The sequence below is a fragment of the Strigops habroptila genome, chromosome 10 (assembly GCF_004027225.2).
Source record: "Strigops habroptila isolate Jane chromosome 10, bStrHab1.2.pri, whole genome shotgun sequence".
Classification (NCBI taxonomy): domain Eukaryota; kingdom Metazoa; phylum Chordata; class Aves; order Psittaciformes; family Psittacidae; genus Strigops; species Strigops habroptila.
The window spans coordinates 19,677,688-19,699,505 of NC_046359.1; the positions used below are offsets into that span (position 1 = coordinate 19,677,688).

General features: G+C 45.6%; 1 protein-coding gene across 4 annotated transcripts in view; it reads left to right on the top strand.

The window, feature by feature from the left end:
* Nucleotides 1-17,468: 17,468 nt before the first annotated feature.
* KIF26B (kinesin family member 26B) overlaps nucleotides 17,469-21,818 on the top strand; it is a 305,074-nt gene continuing 300,724 nt past the window's right edge. For 3 of the 4 annotated variants that reach the window (XR_003993480.2, XR_003993481.2, XM_030499568.2), the window contains exons 1-2: nucleotides 17,469-19,392; nucleotides 19,641-20,042. Coding sequence is in view for 2 of the 4 variants with exons in the window: in XM_030499568.2 (XP_030355428.1) it covers nucleotides 19,330-19,392; nucleotides 19,641-20,042 (465 nt within the window). In the remaining 2 variants the exon portion in view is untranslated. The remainder of the gene's footprint in view (nucleotides 19,393-19,640; nucleotides 20,043-21,818) is intronic. The other variant, XM_030499569.2, reaches the window with a different exon arrangement.

The following is a 21,818-nucleotide window of genomic DNA, read 5'->3' on the forward strand; positions in this document are numbered from 1 at the left end:
ATGGGCTTGTGAAGGAGCTGCCCCATGGGTCACCCCAGAAGCACTGAGCAGCGCCACACACAACTGTACCCTTGTCCTCTATGACTTGCCAGCCTATGCTGTGCCCACCCATATCTCCCCATGGTTGTGGTGGGCTGCTTACGGGGGACTGTTCAAAGCTCCCTGACACTGGCTCTCTGAGTGCCCTGCATCTATGTGTTCCTTGGGGATGAGCAGGGGCCCATACCTTAGGGGAAAGGGGAAGAAAAGAGACTTGGGGAACCACTTTGCTATAACTAAAAACCCCTCTTTGTTTCTAAATTTGAAGGGGAAAACACCTTAGTATGTCTTCATCTTTGAGGTGGACAAATTGAACTGTTGAGTGGTCTTGAGCTGTCTCTTGCTACGTGCCTCTCCTTGCTGGCTGTTTTGCCTCTTACCTCAAGATCAGGAACCAAGATAATGGAGTGGATTGCACGGAGAAGCCTCTAGGGAGGAACCAGCCTAGCACCTGGACTAAATCCACACAGGGGAGAAGAGCCAAGGCTTTGAAGAAACTGGGGAAGTCAGAGGGTTTCTGACCTAGTTGAAGGAGGGAGAGGGAAGGGAATTCATTACCCAGATGGAAAAAAAAAAAAAAAAAGAAGAAATCAAAGACGCAAACACTGGAAACCATCTACAAATACAACTGAAGCAGCAGGCTGTTTATTTCACTGCTGCAAGTTGTGGGCTGGACAAGACTTTACTTGTTTAGAACTTTAAGTTCAGCTGTGTCAGGGCATACCTGGTATACAGTGGAGACCTTCTCAGTCTTACTGATACTGTGGAGAAATTCTTCCAGTTGCTGAACTTGTGTTTGGGAGTCCTACTGCTCATATTCCAGATCATACATTTCTTCTTATGTTACTCTTACCAGCTTTGGAGTTGCTACTTCGAAACACTTTGCTGTCTGTTAGTGACAGTTCCATATATATTCACACCTGAAGGCTTCAATGTTTTCCCATTGCAGTGGATACCAACATGGTATTTACAGTTATTTTAGACTCTTCAATGACTGTGGGCAGAAACAGAAGTTGCAGAACTTTCTCCATCAAAATGCTAAGGGGCCAGCATCAGACCTGGAACTCCAGGAAAGAAACAGAGCTTTTCACCTATGCACCTTCACCCATGTTTCACAGAGGTAAGAGCCTGCAAAACATTCAGCCTGTCACCTCTGTTCAGGCAACAAGAATTTGCAATGTTTTTCCTTCTTTCTCTTTTTTCAGTCTATCTTTTCTCTTGGTTCTTTTATACCTTGTTTGATTAACCCAGTTGCATAATAACCTGTTGAAAATGCAAGGGGGTTTTGCTCTGCCCCACACTGCCGATGCCTGAGCTGAGCTGCTTGTTCTGACAGCTGCCCATATCAGGCTGTCATTTATGACTGGATTTAGACTTGCTTCCACTGAAACCAGCACTGACAAAATGCTCATCACAGGTAACAGGAAGAACTGAGGCCATATGGTAGCCACCGTTAGAAAACCACAACAGCTACGCTTACTGGAGACCCCGAGAGGTCAGTGTAGGACACCAAAAGTGTTATGGAGAAACTGGTCAGATTAAGTTCTACTGATGGGTACTTAAACTTAAAAATATCAAATAAAGAATACAAAAATAAGAGTATACCTCTGACAAGATACTTTTTTTAAAAGGACTTGTGATAAAGAATTTTATCTTTCTAAATAAAGAACAGTCTGTTATCTTAAACATATGCAATATTGAGCAAGATTCTTGTTTTACTTTAGACTGGAAAAATATGCCAGGGACAGTCAAAGTCAACACAAAGTAACAAAAAGCAAAAGGTAGTAGAAAGAGAAACAGGTGAGTGCAGCTCTGGTCAAATTCATAGCAGTTCTTTATGTCAGCTAATGGCCCATTTACATGGTAATTTCTAATCAGTTACATGCAAGCCCAAAGAAGCATTTGATCACTGCACATAGTAATAAAATTTGATTAAATTTATCAAGCAACTGCTAAAATGTGAAAATTTGCAGATGTAATAAAGTACCTTTGTCTGAACTCGAACGGGACAGACAAAAGTAAATCATTCCATTGGTTAAAAAACCCCTACATTCAGTTTTTACCAAACAAACTTTCACATGAAAAGTATTGTGTGATTCCAAAGTTTCTGGAGTAGAAATTGAGTGATTTGAAATGTCAAAGACCCCATTGTTTTGCACAGAGATGAAAATACAGGGGGGAAAGTGGCTGGGAATGCTGGAGTTCAGCCAAGGCTGGGATGGGAAGCTATGATTTTTGAAGTCCTCTAATGTACTGTTATCACTGTGTAAAAGGGGGAGCATAGTCTTGACAGTAAGGCACGAGGTTGGGAGGCAGGTTTCATTCTAGACTTTGTGAGAGGTAATGGGTAAGTCAAGTCATATGATCTCTCCCTAGCTGAACTTTCCATCTGTAAAGTCAGAGCAATTATAAGGAATAGGAGACAGGGAATATCTGTCTTGCCTACCCAGACTGTCGACTTCTTGTATCGCTAACTCTGATGTTTGCACAGTGTCTGGTACTGTGATGTTCTGATCAAAATCAGTGCCTACAGACCTCAGCCTTAAAGTCTTTTGTTCCAGACTGTACATTGAGGTCGCAACTTCTAAACAGGTCAGTCTACAGCAAGTACATTTGTATTTCATTGAACACAACTGTTTCATACTGTTTCATGCCATGAAAGTTTTGATTGTAAAACTAGCTATTGAAACATCTGGTCTTATTGTTGGAGGGTTTTTTTGGGCAGGTCAGTACTAGGCATGGGAACTATGCTGATTTAAAAGCTAAATAAAGATGTAGGTTGAAACAAAACAGATTCTCCTGTTTAACCCATTTTGAATCCCTGGGGCTACTATTTGGCTTAGTATAGTTCTGAAAGCCAAGAAAATGTTAGTCATTATGCACAAAAGATTGATCACAGCATTTATATCCTGAGGCCCAAATCCTGAAGTACTTATTCAGACAGAACTCCCATTGACTTCAAAGCAAGTTCTGTCTGCAGAAGAGCTTCAGAAAGAGTGATGTACTGGCTCTCAAGGCACTGTAAAAACCTTTTAGTCTCATTACATGAAGCCTCATCTGTGGAAGATCTAACAAAGATGTACAACCAGCATGCAAGTTGTGTCACTGAAATGAGCAAAACCGTAAAACCATGGGAGTAGGTAGTTAAGTCTTGTCTACAGTTCTGCAAGCACACAAGATTCAGCAAGATTCACCGAACAGAACTTTTCCATATTGTTCAGAGTACAAAACGTAAAATCTAGGGATGCTACCACATGGAGGCTTGAATTTACTCTTCCTGTGTTATCCTGGAAACACTACGGCCTTAAAAACACACACATGTTGCTTCTGTGATTTTGCATACTAAACCAATTCCTTTTATCCTAGACTTTAACTATTCCTTTTAGAAACCCTTTTAGAACAGGCTTGCCTGTTGCAAATACCTGCCTAAACAATAGCATAAAAAGAGAGTTTGGAATAAGATGTTTCATGTAGAGGAAAGCCTTTGAATATTTGCTGTCAACAGTAGTCCCTTTCCTGCCAAGGTGACAGCATCCTTCAGTGCAGAACAGGTCCTAAGCTTTGCTTTACAGTATGCAGCCATGTCTTCAGCTAGACACCAGCCTAGTGAGTAACCAGAATGGAGTTCTCAGGTTTTCTAGGGGTGTGATTTTGGAGTGGATAATTTAAGGCAAGAATTTGAAGCTATTTGAGGTCTTCCACATGTGCATGTTATGCAAGTTTTATGCATTACACTAATTCAGGTTTTATGGTGATAGAATACTAAGGATGTGTTATGGTCCAGGTGGAAACTAGAAGCAAAGACCAAAATTTAGCTTCATTTTAATTTATAGTAACACAACCAAGAAAAACTCAGTAGTTCATCTTTAAGGACAACTTTGTTGAAATATGTATTTGCATGGTGAAGTTGTGCTCAATATTGCAGAGACAAAGCTAAAAAAACCCCACTCTAGCTTCATCAAAGTTGCAGAGATAGTTAAATTAAATATGTTTTACCATTAACTGTTGAGATCAGCAGCGGAGAACTTTCTGAAGAAGTTGTATAACTAGGAGTGGGAAAACAACTCTTAAGTACAGGGCCCTTGACTCAACCAATTCCATGCAAGCAATCAAGCAAGCAAAAGGAAGGAAGGAATGATGTCACACCAAAGTACATATCCTGAAAATATCTGTAAAACTGCACTGGAAACAGAGGTAAAAGGAACTGTTGAAAGCATATAAGCATGGGCTTTACACTGATATGAAGTTCCTCCTGTAAATTTCCTATGGCAATGTGCTCTTGGGCTTTTGAGATGTTCTCATTGAAGTCTTGTGGCTCCATGGGGTAGAACTGAGTGGCCACAAAGAGAGGGGGCATGTGGAAATGTGTCCTTTGGATTTTCTCACAAATGGGACTGAAACTCTTTATTTTTAACATCTTCCAAATCACAAAGGCGTGCAATGTCTTTTGGCAATAATACGAGATGTGCTTGTTGGTGAGATCTCTACTTTCCTCTTTAAAAATGTACCACCTGCCCAGCATAACACAGTGGAGTAGTTGGGGTAGGGAATCTTTCCCAGGAACTTACTCTTTAAAACAGGTAAATGAACATCAGGGACAGTAGCAGACACTGCAAAGCTTTAAAAAAAACCACAAGTAAGAGATAAATATCTTCATATGAACTTTGCTAATTGCCAAGGGCACATTCTGTCTGACAGGGATAGTTTAGCAATACCCACTGAGAGGATGAGCTCTGGCAGGCAGAGAGGAATAATGATAACTCTTCTTTTGGGTGGAATGGCAGAATTTTATCTTGGGATTCCCACAGGCTCCGTAAGCTCCCTCTGTCACATCTGTATTTCAGAACCTGACCGCTTGGTGTTGGGGGGAAAGGACCATTTCAGTGTTCTGAGAATGGTCTATACCCACAGACACTAGTTCCTCACTGTGGAAGAACATAGCCACTTTGTAAGCCATGCTAGGTAGCCCTTCATAGACAGAAACACTGGTCCCATAGGAGGCAATGCCAGCTGGAAGCCTACAGCTGTACAATGCAGAGAAAGACTGTTCTGGTTTGTCAGGATAATGCAGAAGTCGAACATCATTGCTCACTCCTTGCCCTTTCTCAGTGGGGAAGCAAAAGCTTTATAGTGACACACAGTCACAAGGGCAAATGATGAATGCTAAACTGCACACACCTGGTACAAACACAGAATTAGAAAAAATGACCTACAAGTAGATGTTTTGGACCCATACACCTTTTTACACACAAAGTTCACACCCAGGATAGCTAATGTCAATCATGCTCTGTACTATTCTATGCTTGCAAAAAGGCAAGCTCAGGAAAAAGATTTAAATTCAGAGAACAAATGCTCTATACACAAATCAAGATGGAAGGTCAGTCCAATTCAGTGACCAGAACTTGTCGAATAGGGTGTCTACAAAATGGAAAAACCAACACCTGCATTCAAAGACTGAGACACACAGAGAAACAGAAGTTGCCTGGGCTAATATGACAACTTCAAGAGATCAATAACCATGGAAACCTCAGTAAAAGGAATGTATCTTCAAGGAAATTCAGAAAAGAGAGGAAGAAATGGTAAGTGGAGAACCTTTCAGAGGCAAAAGTACATGTATTCCCATCTTCAGAGATGCTTATGGTACAAACAGTTTTTATTTTAAAACAAAAATATGTTCCCACTGGCATCTATGAGAAACTGGTGCAAAGGTTTTGGAATCTCTTTTTTATAGAGTTGTCACATTTCTGCATTTGTAAAGGTCTTGGGTTTAGAAGCTTTTAATCAGACTTACTCTTTGATTTCATTTAAACCAGAAATAAGAAATAATCTGCCTTCCTCACTTCTCGCAATAGCTTCAAAAATAATAAAATCAATCTGAAAGTAAGTAGTTTTGGCATGTAGAAATACATGCCTTTCTAAACTGTATTTAATGTGTGTTGTAGTGTCCTCTGTTGGAAGCTGAATTCTGATTAACGCTGCTCAAATATGTTTCTTGTTTCTATAATCAGTGTGGTCTATGAGGTACACCATCAGAAACTACAGGTAAATAATGGTGGGAAAAAGACGAGAGCCTTCCCTCACACACACAGAAAGCTTGCCTGGCCTTTCAAACAGCTGGCTGAGAACCAGATCTTGACATCAGCTAATGAGTGTATATCAAGGAGCATGAGAAGAAACAATGCATTCATCACTGCTAAAATTTAACTTTGTAACTTACCTTTCGGCAATGAAAATTCATAACAAGGATAATAAAAATGGCAGAGGAACATTCTTCCCCTTTCTCTGTTGGAATTACCTACTGTTTGTCCAGCAGTCATGTGCACCCAGCTGAGACTAGCAAGTTCACTTGCCTTTTGTTACGCTCTGAACCAGATATAAACCGTAAGGTAAAACTTTTGCATTAAACTTTTGCTCTGCTGATGAAATCTTTAAGCTTTACAATATTTGTTTAAGAACAACAGATAAGATTCTGTTTACAGGACGTTTTTCAGATAGTTGGTGGATTAAATAAATTTGTTCAGAAATGGCTGTCTTTCAGTCCCTGCTGATCCATGAGCGTTCCTCTGAACTGCAGCACTTACAGACCATCGCTGTTCCCCAGCTGGGGAGAAAGCCCTGCTCTGTTCCCCTTACAGCCCCACTACAGCTGCCCCAGCAGACTCCCATGGTCTCTCAGCAGTCCCCAGCTTTCATACTGCCCCTGCACTGGCAATAGAAACACGAACTATACCAAATCAATGACATTAATGACAGGTTAGGTTGTGGAGTCACACTCCTCTCATTCCGGATTGTAAAAATAAGATAAACTCTCCACATTCATTACAAGCTTCATGTTACTGATAACATCATTAGTCTACTACAACATTCCATAAGGGACCAGCTTCACTGTCCACTAAGTGTCCCTCTCACAGAGACAGTACAGTGTTTTTCATCATCCTTGACTCTCGCAGTGAGGGGATGTACCTTATACAAGTGTACAGATTTTTATGTTTCCATCATAGACTCTGTTTTCATACAAATCTAAAGTCAACTCATTATGTCCCCATATAGTGGCCTACTTGGCAACCATGTTGAGAAGAAATTGGTCTCTTTGAAAACGCTGTATAACTGAGCTACATGTGCAGAGTATGATTTGTACAAGTAAGTACTCTCTGGCCCATTAACATCTGTACCATCAAATGCAGAATAAAGCTGCTGCTGAAGGGACCTGTGTATTATGGAATAGAGGAACAGTACCTATTCAGTTGTTGTATCTCTAACCAACATCAGTGTGTCCAAATTACAAATTACAGGAACCAAAAATTGTTCAGCTTGAGCCTAATCTAATGGGTTGTTGTAAAGTCTGTGCCTTGCTAAAGCAGTTTACTGGAGACAAAAGCTGTACCAGAGGCAAACGAGGGGAACGCGGTCAACCTATCCAATTTCATGGAATTGTGTAGATCTCTCTGTCTCTCCCATATTGCTTTAAAACCTGCACCCCTTAGTACTTCCTTAAAGTTCTCTTTGCCTATCTTGATTCCTGGAATGTGCAAGACACATGCCATTAGGGAGCCAACAGCGCCAAACTGCTCTCTCATCTTCTCCTACTTGTCCTCACACTGATGCATCCAAAGGAGATTATTATTTCCTACACTGAAAGTTCAGGGTACAAGCTGTGCCTTCAGCAGTACTTGGATGGATCAAAAGTTCATATGCAAGAGCATACTCTGACTACCATCTTCCTCCTTCTGAACAGAATGCTTTATTCTGCAGGGGTGCTGGTGGCATCAACAGTATATTTTGGATGCCTGCTAGTTACAGAAATCTGTAGATCGGCCATGCATTGCTACACTCACAGATTAGAAATGGTTTCCTTTTGCAGAACAGTCCTTCAATTACTCATTAATTTGGGCTACATGTTCCACTTTCCTGCATGGTCTGTGATTGCCAATCTAGTCCATGGGTCAAATGAAGTTATTTCCTTGCAAGCAGAGATTGTTAAGACAGGTTCTTTGTATTTATTCCCCTTACTGACATCTTCAAGACCCTAAAAAGAAGTCGGGCCTGAGAAGGTAGCCGGGGCCCTTTCTTGCAACAAATGTGATGTCAAAGTGCGCCAGCAAACAAGCCTCATTAAGATGCCACATCCTGGCACCAAGCATTTGGCACGTATCATGAATAAGAAAATGCAGACACTGTTTAAAAGCCTGCTTGAAGAAGGCATGCAGAAGAATTTCAGGATTAGTCTGTCTGCAAGTTATCCTTATTTATCAAGACAAGAGCTTGAGTTTTAAGAACTGCTGTTATCAGTATTCCATGTATCTAAAGCTTGGAGAGGAATCTTGAATATACAAGATGCTGGGTGCAGTTAGCAAACTAACTTCATTTATGTAATCCATTAAAAAACACCTCCTTGGCCTGTTTGCTCAAAGAAATGTGAATTGTCCAGTGTTCCAGACTGGCTTACAGAACCCTTACTGGTAATGCTGATGAGACATGTAAAATAACTAGCTGTAGGTAATTATCTAGAAGGATTTCTTGTTTCACTTTTTAAAGTTTTAATATCTCCTTAGTAAGTCTGAAAACAACTCTAATGCCTAATTAACACCAGTTTCTTTTCATTAGTGTGCTATAAACAAAAAGAGCAACAGGTGTCTAGGCAGGTAGGTAGCCTTTGTAGTAAACAGTTCATCTTAGGAGGAGATATGTGTGTTTTTCTTTCAACACAGAAGATGGTAAACACAGAGTTGCACAAAGAAACATACCTACTCATCCTTTGCCTAAGTCCTGAATGTCAGCAGGACCTTCCCCTGAAGAAGCCTACAAGCTTGTAGCCTTAATTTTATTGTTATTTGCATGGCAATTAGTAATTCTGAAGTTGCCATATGGCCCTAGCTGTCCATTCTTTTTCAGATTGACTTGAACTATATGTAGCAATTCTTTCTTCCTAGTTTGTCAGACTCATTCAACAAAGACTTGTCAACTCATAGGGACCCCCTACTGATTAGCTAGTGTCTGAGTAGATTCCTAAAACACTTCCTTGAAAGGTTACAACCTTCCTTTAAAGTCTAAGAAAATTTGTTCCAGTCAAGCATGTGAAAGAATGTGAATGACTGGACAAACCTAACATGCACAGAAAAAAAGGTAAGTCAGTCAGCTGTATTTGTGAGCCAAAGACCTTTGCTTTCCAAGTAATCCTGAGAATCACTTCCACAAGACATCGGCCTCCACAAGTGGGAAGAGTGGCTGTCTAACAGGAGAGGATGTATCTCCATACATGTTTTCTGAATGCAACTTCACAGCTGTGTGGCATGTAATAAGACAGTTTAGAAATGTTAGCAATACTCTTTCTGGTCCCTCTGGAGCTTTCTCCACACTTTTTAGCAATGAAAATGTTTTCTCTGTGATAAATACTTCAGATTGAAGCCCAAGTAAGACGAAGATACTCTGAAGGATACAACCTTACATACATTCCTCTCTAGAGGGTGATCCTTACATCAAGTCTCATCACCACCCTGAGGGAGAGTGCAGCTTTTCCTAGAAAAAAGGTCAGAATTACTACAATCTTCCTTTCAATTTTAAGCAGGCCCAGCATGCTACAGAAACACTCCATTTCTTCTGAGATCTTCCACTCACTGCTACTGGTTTGTTTATTTATTTGTATATAAACAACCTTAAAAGAACACGCCTCCCAGGCTTGCAGTATCTCTTCCACCTACCAAAGACACAGTTGTCATAGACTAAAGTGTAAATAATACTGGAGCAAGCACCAGACTTCCACCGCCAACAAGAACACAGATCAATACAAAATCACTGGAGCCTTTGGGATCCAAAAGGCATCCTGTCCTCAGGCTGCTGCCTCAGCCCCATTCTGTTCCTGTTAGTGAATAATGAAGCTCCAGCTGCCCCCAGCAGTGTGGCATGGCATCCCATACACATTCACAAACACAGAGACTGGGCAGCTCCAGAGCACAGATTCCAGCTCTTTTGGACGAGTGGCCTGTTTCAGTTTGCAGTCTCATTGGACAAGTAAGTGTGTGAAAATACTGGCACCCAAGGCTTCTCAGTAAACGTTAAAATTATTAACAAGTGCCCTCACCTAGCAACGTTCATCCCAGAATAGTGGTCCGTACTTTCAGATGGGACCAGCCTCAGCTGTCACTGCAGCACACAGCATTTTCATATCGAATACATGACTGCTGTCCAGAACTCCTTCGTCACAGAATGGCAGTGTGACTCTCCTACAGCATCAGCCACTTTCCAGACTCCCACCTTGTCTGTTCTAGGAGATTTGGACCAAATTCATTACTGCAAATTGATGTAATTGCATCATTGCAGATCAGATACCACGCAATGAATACAGTGGTGAGGCTAGCGCTGGTTAAAATGCTCAATAAGGCTAATTACATGGGCGAACATTTCTTTAATATGAGCTAGGATAAGCAACCTAATTAAAATGTAGGCAATTATAAACACTCTGAAGCCCTGTCTATGCATAGAGAGACATCCTGGTGGATCTGAAGAGAGGGAAACCTCTGGGAAAGAGGCAGTGAGGAGCAGTGGGGCAGACTAAGAGAGCTAACCTCCACCACCAGTGCAGTTGTTAGTAAAGTATTCATCTTTCTGCAGTGCAGTTATGGCTATGTGCTGGTTTTGGCTGGGGTAGGGTTAATTTTCTTCATAGCAGCTGGTATGGGGTTGTGTTTTGGATTTGTGCTGAAAGCAGTGTTTATAATACAGGGCTGGTTTAGTTAGTGTGAGCAGTGCTCACACAGAGTCAAGCCCTTTCTGCTCCTCACCCCACCCCACCAGCGAGTAGGCTGAGGGTGCACAAGAAGCTGGGAGGGGACATAGCCAGGACAGCTGACCCCAACTGGCCACAGGGATATCCCATACCAGATAACACCATGCTCAGCAATAAAAACTGGGGGAAGGTTGGTGGGGGGAACTGCTGCTCAGGGACTGGCTGGGCATCGGTCGGTTGGTGGTGAGCAATTGTTTTAATTTGCATCACTTGTCTTTGTGTTTTATTTCTCGCTGTTATTTTCCTTTTCATTATAAATTATTATTACTGTCATTATATTTAAATTATTAAACTGTTATCTCGACCCACAAGTTTTCTCACTTTTACCCTTCCAATTCTCTTCCCCCTTCCTGCTGGGAGCAGGGGGAGTGAGTGGGTGACTGTGTAGTGCTTACTTGCTGGCTGGGGTTAAGCCACAACAGGCTGTTATGTTAAATTGGCTTTGTCAAACTGATGCAGCTTTATGTCTGAACATTGCTACCAAATAAAGCTGGCTCTCTCCAGTTCAACTTGCACCTGCTCACACGGGTACAAGCTCAATGGGTGTAACCAGTAAAATGAGCTTTAAATCCAAAAAAATAACCATCTAAACTTCCATTTATGTTAGATTTGTAAAACATTAACAAGCAGACAAGCTCTCTCTAAAGAATAGAAGACCCAGTTCTGCTGAACTTGGTAACACAGGTAGTGCATTCCACTCTGCCAAAGCTTTCCATCAGTAGGAAGAAATGTCCATCAACTGCTGCCAGCCCACCTCTGAAACTGTGTTTGTGTTGCTAGCTGCCAAGGTATGGGATTGTTTTCCTTCTGTCATGGTGTTTGACAGAATAGTTATGGTTCAGAAATGAGCCACATCATTAAGGCAGCAGGCGGGGACATGCTGCTGAGCACAGCTGCCTCATGCTTGTGTTGCTTCCAGGGGCAGAGCACAGCTTGAGGGGACAGACGGAGACTTTCCTAAAGCTGAGAGCAAGCCTGCTCTGAAACTGTGCAGCCGACCTTTACCCAAGCCTGCCTGGGCACACAGGCAGGCTGTTGGAGTCATCTCCCACACACCAACTTCTGTGCTAAGTGATAAGGCTGCTTATCTGTTTAAACCTGAAAGAAGTTCCTGTGCACAGCTAACCATGCTCACCCATGGCACTGGCCTTGTGGTGTCCCTCTGAGGAACAGATATGCCTTACTCATGCCCTGCTCTGTGAGCACTCCAGAGCTGTGCTACCAAGTCTGAACAGCCCCTGACGGGCAGACTCAAAACCCGCCGTCATCTGGGTCCAGTCATGAATCCTCCTGGATTCCCCCAATGGGTTACTTATGTAGCCATAGCAGGAGAGCACAAATAAGCCAGGGGAAAACTCATTGTGATGGACAGAGAAGGGCAAATAGAGCACCTCTATACTTTTCTTGGCCACTGACCTGCATCCTCAGGAGGTGTGAGGTCTAGCCATGGCTCTGCCTCCCCAGCTGCCAGCGAGCTGATGAAAGGAGGGATATGGGGAACAAACTGTGTCTTTCAAAGCAGTGACAAACTAGAGGCAGATAACAGAAAGGTGTGAGGGAAATGGCATGCAGATAAGCTAGCCATCAGCCCTCTGCAGTTGCTTCATAAAGAATATAACCAGCATGGAATGATGTACAGCAAAGAGAACAAGGTAACTAAAATTTTTGGAAATCTGCATGCTGTAAGGTTCACTTTTAACCCTACACTTGGTGGTAAAAGAAATGTACGAAAGGTTTGAAAAGGAATTGAAAAAGGGTTTCAGATGAAACAGATGCTCACATATCTGCAATGCCTACCATTACAAAAATCTCAGGAACATACTAGGGTGAGACATCTGACATAGGCTATAATGAACGTAATTCTCTGTTGTTTGAGCACTGAGTTGGATTAGTTCACCTCAGGTGAGCTGAGGGGCAGAAAAGAAATGCCTTCTGCCTTTTATATAGTGTTTCATCTGAGGCATTTACACATTCAAGACTATGACAGACTAGTGCCTGTGATGCCAGCTCTGCTGTTGATCTGTACTGCTATAAATTACTCCTGTAACAAGACAGACTGCAGCATAAAAATGTGATGATATAAATGCTTCACTGTTTGTTTCTCAAGACTGCCTGTTCACTTTGCTATGTTACCTCCGCTTACCCCCCTCCATGCCATCTGCACTGCTTGCCTGTGTCCCTGCCTCCTAGGCTGAATCAGGCATGCACATGGGCCTTGTGCTTGCTGCCCTCCGGGAGCCACTTTGCCTGTTTTCTAACTTTGGCACATGCTGGCCTATATTCCGCCTGTTAATGCTGTTATTTGTTAATACCATCAATACCATCTTCTCCCCTCTTCTATCCAAAGAAGATTACTGAGAATAATTCTTCTGGAAGACACGTTTTTCCTCAGTCCCTGAGGTAGTTATGAGAGTCTTTGAAGAATGTTTATAAGGGCTCCTTTGCCCTCTAATATCTCTAGCCAGTGTCACTGCATGTGGGGAGAATGGCCAGCAGTATGCCAGAGCCAGGTCCTAGCAGTTCTGGCTGCCACAGGCTCCCTCAGCATGGCTGTGCTGGCCATGGCAGTCAGCAGACACTGTCAATGGGGGCTTCTGCCACAATCCTACAGGTGCCGCATGCTGCTGTAGCATCACCCTGGATGTGGCTCCACCAAGCCTTTCACAGCAAGCAGTCAGTGGATTTTCCACGTGCCCACAGAGGCACACAAGGTTTCTAGACCTCAGCAGCAGCTCGCATTTTTCTCCTTTAAAGCCTGTGATCAGCTGTTGATACTCCAATGTTTCCTTGCTCTGTTGCTGTTCTGTTTAAAATCTGCATTGCTGGGGCTTGGTGCTTTGGGACTCACAGGTACTCTCCCTTTCTTCCATTTTCAAAATGGTTGTCTGGCATTGCAATGAATGCTTATTGTGCCGGAGTTACAGAAAATGGGATTCTGTAAAATTACAGTGTTTGAATGCATGAGCTTAACTGAAATTGGCTGTGTGCAGGCTTGTCATTGAAATGTATCCCACTGCATAAAATGACTGTAAACTTCTCCATGCAACCCTGCTCTGTGAGTATATGTATGTGCATGACACCGCATCCTGTATTACTTACAAAACACATATCAATATTGTATTAATAAGTCGGCATTGATTTTTACAGAGAACATAAAGATTTATGAAAGTAGGCAGTGCTGTGGGATGGAAACTATGAAAGCAGTTTCTAGAAAATCTATGAAATATTTTACATTTGAGATATAGAAAAATCTTTCATCCAAAATAAATCCAAACAGACGGCCCTTCATGGAAAGTAGATTGCTTTTGGTACTGGGCAAGGGCAAGATTCAAAGGCAACTGGTTTGCTACAGAATGAGACTCTTTGTCTAAATTTGAACACAAATGGCTTCCTTTTTTATTACAGTGAGTCTCGAGGAGGCTCTTCGTGAAGCAAGGAAAGTACAGGCTAAACACCTGCGCAACGGCCCTGAGGTGGAAGGGCTACAATAAGCAAACAGGGAGACATACCCCTGTCAGGATGACAGTAAAACTCTGCTGTTGCTTGGAGTAGTAAAAGGTGTAGAGTGTACCAATGCAGATCTGCTAGTAACAGGAAGAAGTAGAAGCTGTAGTGTGGACCACCAGAGAGTTCCATGTCTGTGTTACACCACCCAGGAGTGGGAATTACAGCAGTGCATGAGAAGTACACTTTTCCAGTGTCAGTCTTTTTTAAGGCTCACACACAAGGTAAATCTGGGGATTGATATAGAAATTGTGCTACAGCAAACACCTCAGAAGCCAGCTCACACGGAGGAAATGCCCAGTCTTAATTCTCTGTGATATCATACTCAACAATTGTCAAGAGCGAGTAGAAAAACATGCTCCAGAAGCACAATATATCCCAATACTACAGAAGGAGCATTACCTACAACATCAGAAATGCAAATGTGGTTTATACAGCTAAACTCCTCCCATACTGCATGGATTCCTAAATCCTGCAGAATACTTGGGCTGTGGATCTGTGTGCTTCTGCTGCTGTGTGGGCTGTACAAAAGGACAAGGGACTTGAGGTGCGTTAGAGCTTTGTGCTGAAATGATCCTATGCTTAGCCAAAGGGGTAAGAACAAGAACTGGAGTGGTTTTAGAGAAGAAATACATCAAACTGGGAAAGTTCTGGTGATTCTGTTTGTAGCTCTTAATAATTAGCTGTTTCTATCTTTACAATTAATTCTTTGTCACCATTACTACAAACGCTTTCAATTTCCTCCCTGTCTCCCAATGGACTCCAGCTCATTAATATGCAGCTTTAAGCAAGTATCGGAGCTGTCATGCATTTCAAATCTCCCCAAGGAAGCTTTTTAAAATTGTAAGTAAGACCCGATACTGAGACTTATTAGCACCAAACTTGGAAACAAAGCTTCTGTGCAGGCAGTGATGACTCTTCAAGTTACAGTCGCTGTCACCTTTTTTATCCTGAGATTTATTATAAATGTGAATACCTCAAAGGACTTCTTTGATGAAACCAATATTTCCAGCTCTCAAACTGTGGTTTATGGGTAGAACTGGGCTTGTGCCAGCATCTCAGGTTTGAGTGATGAAGCTGAACCTCTGGGTCAGATTTAATTGCACCCACGCTGAGATAAACTCAGAAGTCCACTGGAAGCAGCATAGTGATAGTGCACTACCACAGACACACTGGGGTGTGATGGAGAAACTGGAAGTTTGGATACTAGCTAAAAGACAGGTCACAACAGTCCACAGAGGTGCAATACCTAGGTCAAGAGCAAATTCTATCCTCAATGCTTTGAGACCAGCTTTTGCTTGAACCTCCGATACTTAAGCCTGCATCCAAGGCTTTGGCTCCTGTCCACTTATATAGCCTGAACAGCCCCAATTTTTTCAGTTCTGTCTGGAATTAAGAATAGTAATTAGTCTAACTTCTGAACTGCTAGCAGAAGGGATTTGCAAGGGCTAAGGTTAAGGCAGATTCCCATTACTACCAGTTACAATAACAGAAGAAATATGTAAACTTGAAATGGAGAGGCAGCTGAGGTGTGTGGGTGATTCTGCTAACTAATCATCTTTCCTTAGTGACACCTGAGGCAGAGGGGCTGTGAAAGGAAACCTTATCAACTTCCACACAGGGGAGCCTAAAGAGAGGGAGAAAGCTGTTCTCCATGCTTCTCAGAGGGGAAGGGTTCTTAGCAGAGGTTCTTGCTGGAGTGATATTACAGCACCCTTTACTTTGGCCACCACAAAATAGCAAGAACTGGAAAGATTTTAGCACCAAAATCCTCAAACTGGAGAATTTGAAATATCTCAGCTTCCAAAAATTTTCACAATTCAATAAATCCTTTCTTGAATGTCCCAAACCATTAGTAAATACTGACACAGGGCAGGATCCAATAGCAATAGAGCCATAGGCCAGGCTTGGCCAGTGAAGTCCTGAAAGGCTGCAGGTTCCAAGAGGAGTTCTTTCAGTGCCACGTTCTTACCAGTTCCCTCAAACCTGACAGGAGAGCAAATGGAAATTTGCTACTGAGACTCTTCAGGCTTACACGACAATTTCACCACATCCTGAGGTCCTGATTTCCTGACTGGAGGTGTTCTTCCTTTTCACCAGACATGACTCTACTTCTCCATCAGGTAAGGACTTTGCCACCAGGCGAGGACTGAGAAAGCCATGGATATCCTCCTCAGGATCCTGTCATGTAGATGGGGTCCATTTTTTTTTTCCCCACAGGGTTACTCCATCTGCTCCAGTGCCCCTTTGCCAGACATCACCTCTCCCTGCCATGCTGCTGGCAGACACCCAGGCAGCCAGTGCCTCCCGAAGCCCTGGGTATGAACCCAGCTCATGCAGGCTGCTCCTGGAGCCCTCACCCAGCCGGGCAGGAGGCAGGAATGAAGGGAAGTGATGCCAGGAGGGCAGGAGCTGGCTGATAGCACCACAGCCCCAGCTCCCTGGGGGAGCATGGCATACATCAGCAAAACAGCAGGATCTGATGCCCCTAGGAGCAGTTGGGCAGAGGAACTGTGTTACCGTGCCCTGGCGGGGAGGAAACATCTGCAACCCTAAAAACCCCAGGAGGACTTCAGCCCTGGAAGAAGGCACGCTTTGACAGCCCTCTGCAGCCGTGCCCGGAGGAGCCCGATCCCCGCGCCAGGATCGGCGGCCATTTCTCTGAAGGAGGGACCCCGTGTCCCGGTGGGGCTGGCTGCTCTCCCACTGCACCAGAGCGCGGCCGGGGGAGCGGCGGCCGCCTCCTTCCCCGCACCTCCCCGCACGGCACCGCCGCGCCCGCCCAACCAACGGGCACTAACGGGCGCCACCGCCCAACCGTCCCCGCGGCAGGCACCGCGCGCCGCCGGCAGAGGGCGCCCGCCGCCCGCCAATGCCGTGGGGCCGCGCGTCCCGCCCCGCCCCGCCGCTCGCCCGTCCTGGCCCCCGGGGGCTGTGGGGAGGCGGAGGCCGCCGTGCTGGTGGGGCTCGGCCGCCCCGTCCCCGTGTGCGGGTTGGGAGTTGCCGGCGCGCCGAGCGAGCTGCTCCCCTTTGCCCGTGGGACACCTATCCATCCTCTGCTGAGGTGGTGGGCATGCCGTCGCACGCAGGATGATGATCACTGGCAGAGCAGGTGTGGTTAGGCGGGCATAGCCAGCAGCTTCAGAATTAAAGGTCTGCTGGAAAACAAAGCAAATCTGCTAGTTCGCCACCGGAATCGCTGAGCCCGGAAAACGGAGCAGTTACACACCGTGATGTAAGCGGTGCGTGGCTGCCTCCGGAGCATACCTGCTCTGCCCTGCTGAGGGCTTGCACGGCGTCCTCCTGCACTACCTTGGCATCCCCATCACGTCTGTCTACAGAGCAAACCACGGGAGCTCTGCGTGCAGGTTCCCCTGAAGCCCATTCACGTGCAGTAGGAGGAGGGGTGCATCTCCTTTGTTTGCCTGTTGGATCAGCTTTTTGGAGGCACCTCTATAAACGCATAAGGCACTGCTGGTGCAGCCTGGCTATCTTGAGTGGCATCACTTGTGTCAGCTTTAGGCGAAAGCTTTCTTAACCAGATAAGGAATGGCTGTTCCACTCTAAGGATGATAACCTGGTGAAGTTGAAACACAGCGGAGTATCTTACACGTCGTTACTACTGGCAGGGTATCTGTGAAAACAGAGAAGCACTGGGGGATTCCTTGCTCGGTGGTGCAGTGGGCTGGTTTTGTTTCCTTGCGGCTGTTACAGCCGAGGTACATTAGGAATGCTGGAAGGATGCATTTATATGGAAGTAACAATAGGAGGTTGGAAAGGTGGATGCAGGACCCCTGTGTGTTCTGCCCTTGCAATTGCATCAACCCATCCATGTTATGACCCTATCAGAGGATCTGGCATTTAGCTCTTTATTGCATTCATCTCTGAGAAAATGGGCAACTTGTTTTGAGGAGGAAGATTTATTAGAAATGATTGTGCAGGATTTGAAATAAAAAAGGGTATGTAACCAGATACACATGACCCGCAAAAAGAAATCATAATTAGAAGCGAAAGATTAATAGGGACTGTCTGTAGAATTTCATTGTTAAGAGATCAATTTCTTATGCCCTTGACTGCAAGTTAGATTAATACACGTAAAATTACAACATGAAAAGAGATGCCAGTGGCTGTCATAAATACAGCTTGCTTTTTTTTCCTAGGTATTTAGGGACTATTGGGAACGCTTGTGAAATCATGTGCATTAAAGCCCTGAATAGAGGCAACTAACCAATAACTGCGGTGGAAGCAACAAGGTTCCCTCACCCTTTGCAAGAAGAGGGGGGAAATCACAGACGTCAATCAAGAAATACTGCAAAATAAGATGGACCCTCCCGGCAGGCGCGGCACCGCGCAGACCTGCGGAGGGGCTCTCGCACTCTGCTCGCCGCCGGCCTTGCAGCTCCGCCGCTGACCGGGCAGCGCACGGGGCTCCGCCGCCTGGGTCTTCCCTTCCTTTCCTTCCCTCCCTTCCCTTGCAAAACTGTCAGGCACAAATGGGCAGGAGGATATTGGCTGCAAGGGACGCGGAGGCTCCTCCCAGAGCCTGGATCCCGATATTTTTGGAGGATTTCTTTTAACTCAGTTACAAACCTTGGTGGAGGAAACAAGTTGCTGCCGTAGCAGAGGCAGAAAGCGCCTCTGCTAGGGAGAGCGCGGCTCCCACTTTCACCTTCCCAGAGCTACCCTGGATGCTTCGCCTAGCTTGCGGAGACCTGTGCTGCCTGCTGGGGGAACGCTCCTGCTCGGGATGCTGCTGCTTCTGCAAAAACAAGGGTTGTAAGGGAATGAGAGGGAAGACAATGAGGAAAAACCGACCAGGAGAAAACCCCAGCCTCGAGCGTTTTCCCGACAACTGACAGTGTTTTGGGGCCGAGCGATCTCGCCGGCGGCGGCGGAGGGAGCTGCCTGCCCGCTCCGCCGGGAACTGCCCGGGACCGGCTATTCCCTTCGGATGCGGACTGGGAAACCTGTGGGAAATTCTCCCGCCGCGCTGCGAAGCCACCATGAATTCAGTGGCTGGAAATAAGGAGAGGCTCGCGGTCACGGCGCGGAGCAGAAAATACGGGGTAAGTTATGGACGGAGAGGCGGCTCGGAGCGGTGGCCGCCACCCTGCCGGGGCTCCTGCGCCCCTCGCCCGGCGGTTACCGGCGCCGCCCTCTGTCGGCTCCCCCCGGCCCCGCTCAACTTCCGCGGTGCGGGGCGGCGGGGAAAGGGCGAGGCGCGGGGGCCGCCTCGGCCGCAGAGCGTCCGAGCGAAACTTGCCGTCGCCGCCGGGCCTCCCTGCCTGACCCGCTGCTCCTTCTCCCGCTCCAGGTGACCGACCCCTGCTCCCCCACCAAGTCCGCCGCCCCCTTCTCTCCCGAGAGCTGGTACCGGAAGGCGTACGAGGAGTCCCGGTCTGGGAGTCGCCCGGCGCCGGAGGGAGCCGGCTCTGCCTTGGGCTCCTCCGGCACCCCGTCCCCCGGCTCCGGCACCTCTTCGCCAGGTTCCTTCACCGGCTCGCCAGGACCCGCCTCGCCCGGCATCGGCACCAGCTCCCCCGGCTCGCTGGGCGGCTCGCCGGGCTTCGGCACCGGCTCGCCGGGTTCCGGCAGTGGTGGCGGCTCCTCTCCGGGCTCGGACCGCGGCGTCTGGTGCGAGCACTGCAACGCCCGCCTGGCGGAGCTGAAGAGGCAGGCGCTGAAGCTTCTCATCCCCGGGCCCATCAGCAGCAAGGTGAGCAAGGGGCCGGGGCAGGGCGCAGCGCTGGGGTGGATCCCTGTGCCGCCCGGGAGCGATGGGAGTGGACCCCCACAGGCGGTGGGGCTGCCGGCCAGTTCGGCTCTCCTCTGCCGGTGCCACCGCTGAGGATCGTCGGGTTTACTTGGGTTCTCGCTGCCTTGGTCTTGGTCCCTTTTCCTGTCCCTTCCTCCTGCTTCATATGGAGCAGGGTGCCTCTGTCTCCAGAGGGCCCCCAGGCTTTGAGGGGCATTTGCGACAGTTCCTCAAGCTTGCTCTGCCCCTTGTCTCCCTCTTTCATTGCAGTGACCGTGGTTTTATGTTGTCATTTCTTGTGTACTACTTCTTCCCAGTGAAGGGCAAGCTAGGGTGGGAATGCCACATGGGAATCATTAGTCCTTCCCCCTCTTGCTGTCTTTGATCCATACGAGGTGGATTTACAAAATGTCCTGAGACTTGGCATCTAACTTAGTGGTATGTACAGTCTGATGCCCGTGGTTTGTACTTCTGTTGCGGGGCCAGGTGCAGGAGAGACCTTCCTGTAGCTCTGGGTTCAGATGAGGCATTGAAATGCTGTGTGAGCCAAAGGTCACCCAGGAAGGCTTTGGTGTACCATGGCATTGAACCCAGCTCTCCTGGATATCATTAACACGAGGACAACTTGGTAATGTTTCTCTTTTAGAGAAGCGCTAGATTTTATTCATTTATTTATAAATAAAAAACTTGAAGCTGTTGGACCCCAAGTATTGGATTGAATAATCTTGTGCCAAAAGAGCATGTAAGCATTTCTGAAATCTGGTCTCAGGTTTTAAAGCTGACTGATCATGGATAGAGTTGTAAGTCTGCTTTCTGTCTCTGTTGAGGAATCTGGTACCTCCAAAGGCATACTTTGAAATTCCTTAGGTTTGTTTGGCATTGTTTTTGGTTTTCACTGTTTATTGTGCATATAAAGATTAAGGGTAACAGCCCTCAAGGAGTGACCAGCAGCCCTTGGCTGACCCTGTGCTACCAAAATAGTAAGCATTGGGTTCCTCCATAGCAACCCTGTGAGCATTGTATTATGAATGGGTCTGCAGCTCCTGGAATGTAATACAATGCAATTTCGTTTGCCCTGTTGAGTCCAGGTACTATCAAATGATAATATTTACTCTCCCACTTCAGAGAGTTTTCATTAATGGTTACGATAAAGAGGTATCTTGGAAAAGAGCCAACTGAGAAAGGGTCCCTGGTATTGCTCTTGTGTTGTATTCTCCACTGTTTATTTGTGCTGTTTGAGAGGGAGTTGGTGCTCTCTTAAACAAAAGACTCACGGGCTGGTCGTTACCTTGCCTCAAGAGCTGGCTTAACTGAATTTTCATGGAAAGGTGGAACCATCAAAATTAATAGTCAGTTTAACCATACTAATACATGGTTGGTTCCCTGGAAAATGGCCCTGTACCAAATTCCTCACAAATCTCAGGCTGTGTGATTTGGCAGTGATTACCAGCTGCAGGTATAGGTGAGTATTTACTGGTACAGATATGGGAGCCATTGGAATAACTGAGACTGGGTGTGGAAGGAGGATAAAGCATAACCATCAAGGCTTTGTATCCCTCTCAGTTTTAAATAGAAACTGACAGATTTTGCAGTCATGTAAAGATTTGTACAGGCTTGTCTTATTGTAATAGTGGTAATTGCCCTTCCTGAGGTGTTACCCTTGTTATAAATGCTGTTGTTATTTGTTCTGTTCACATGATTTAGCCAATGGTGTCATACAGGTCAATCCTTATCCAT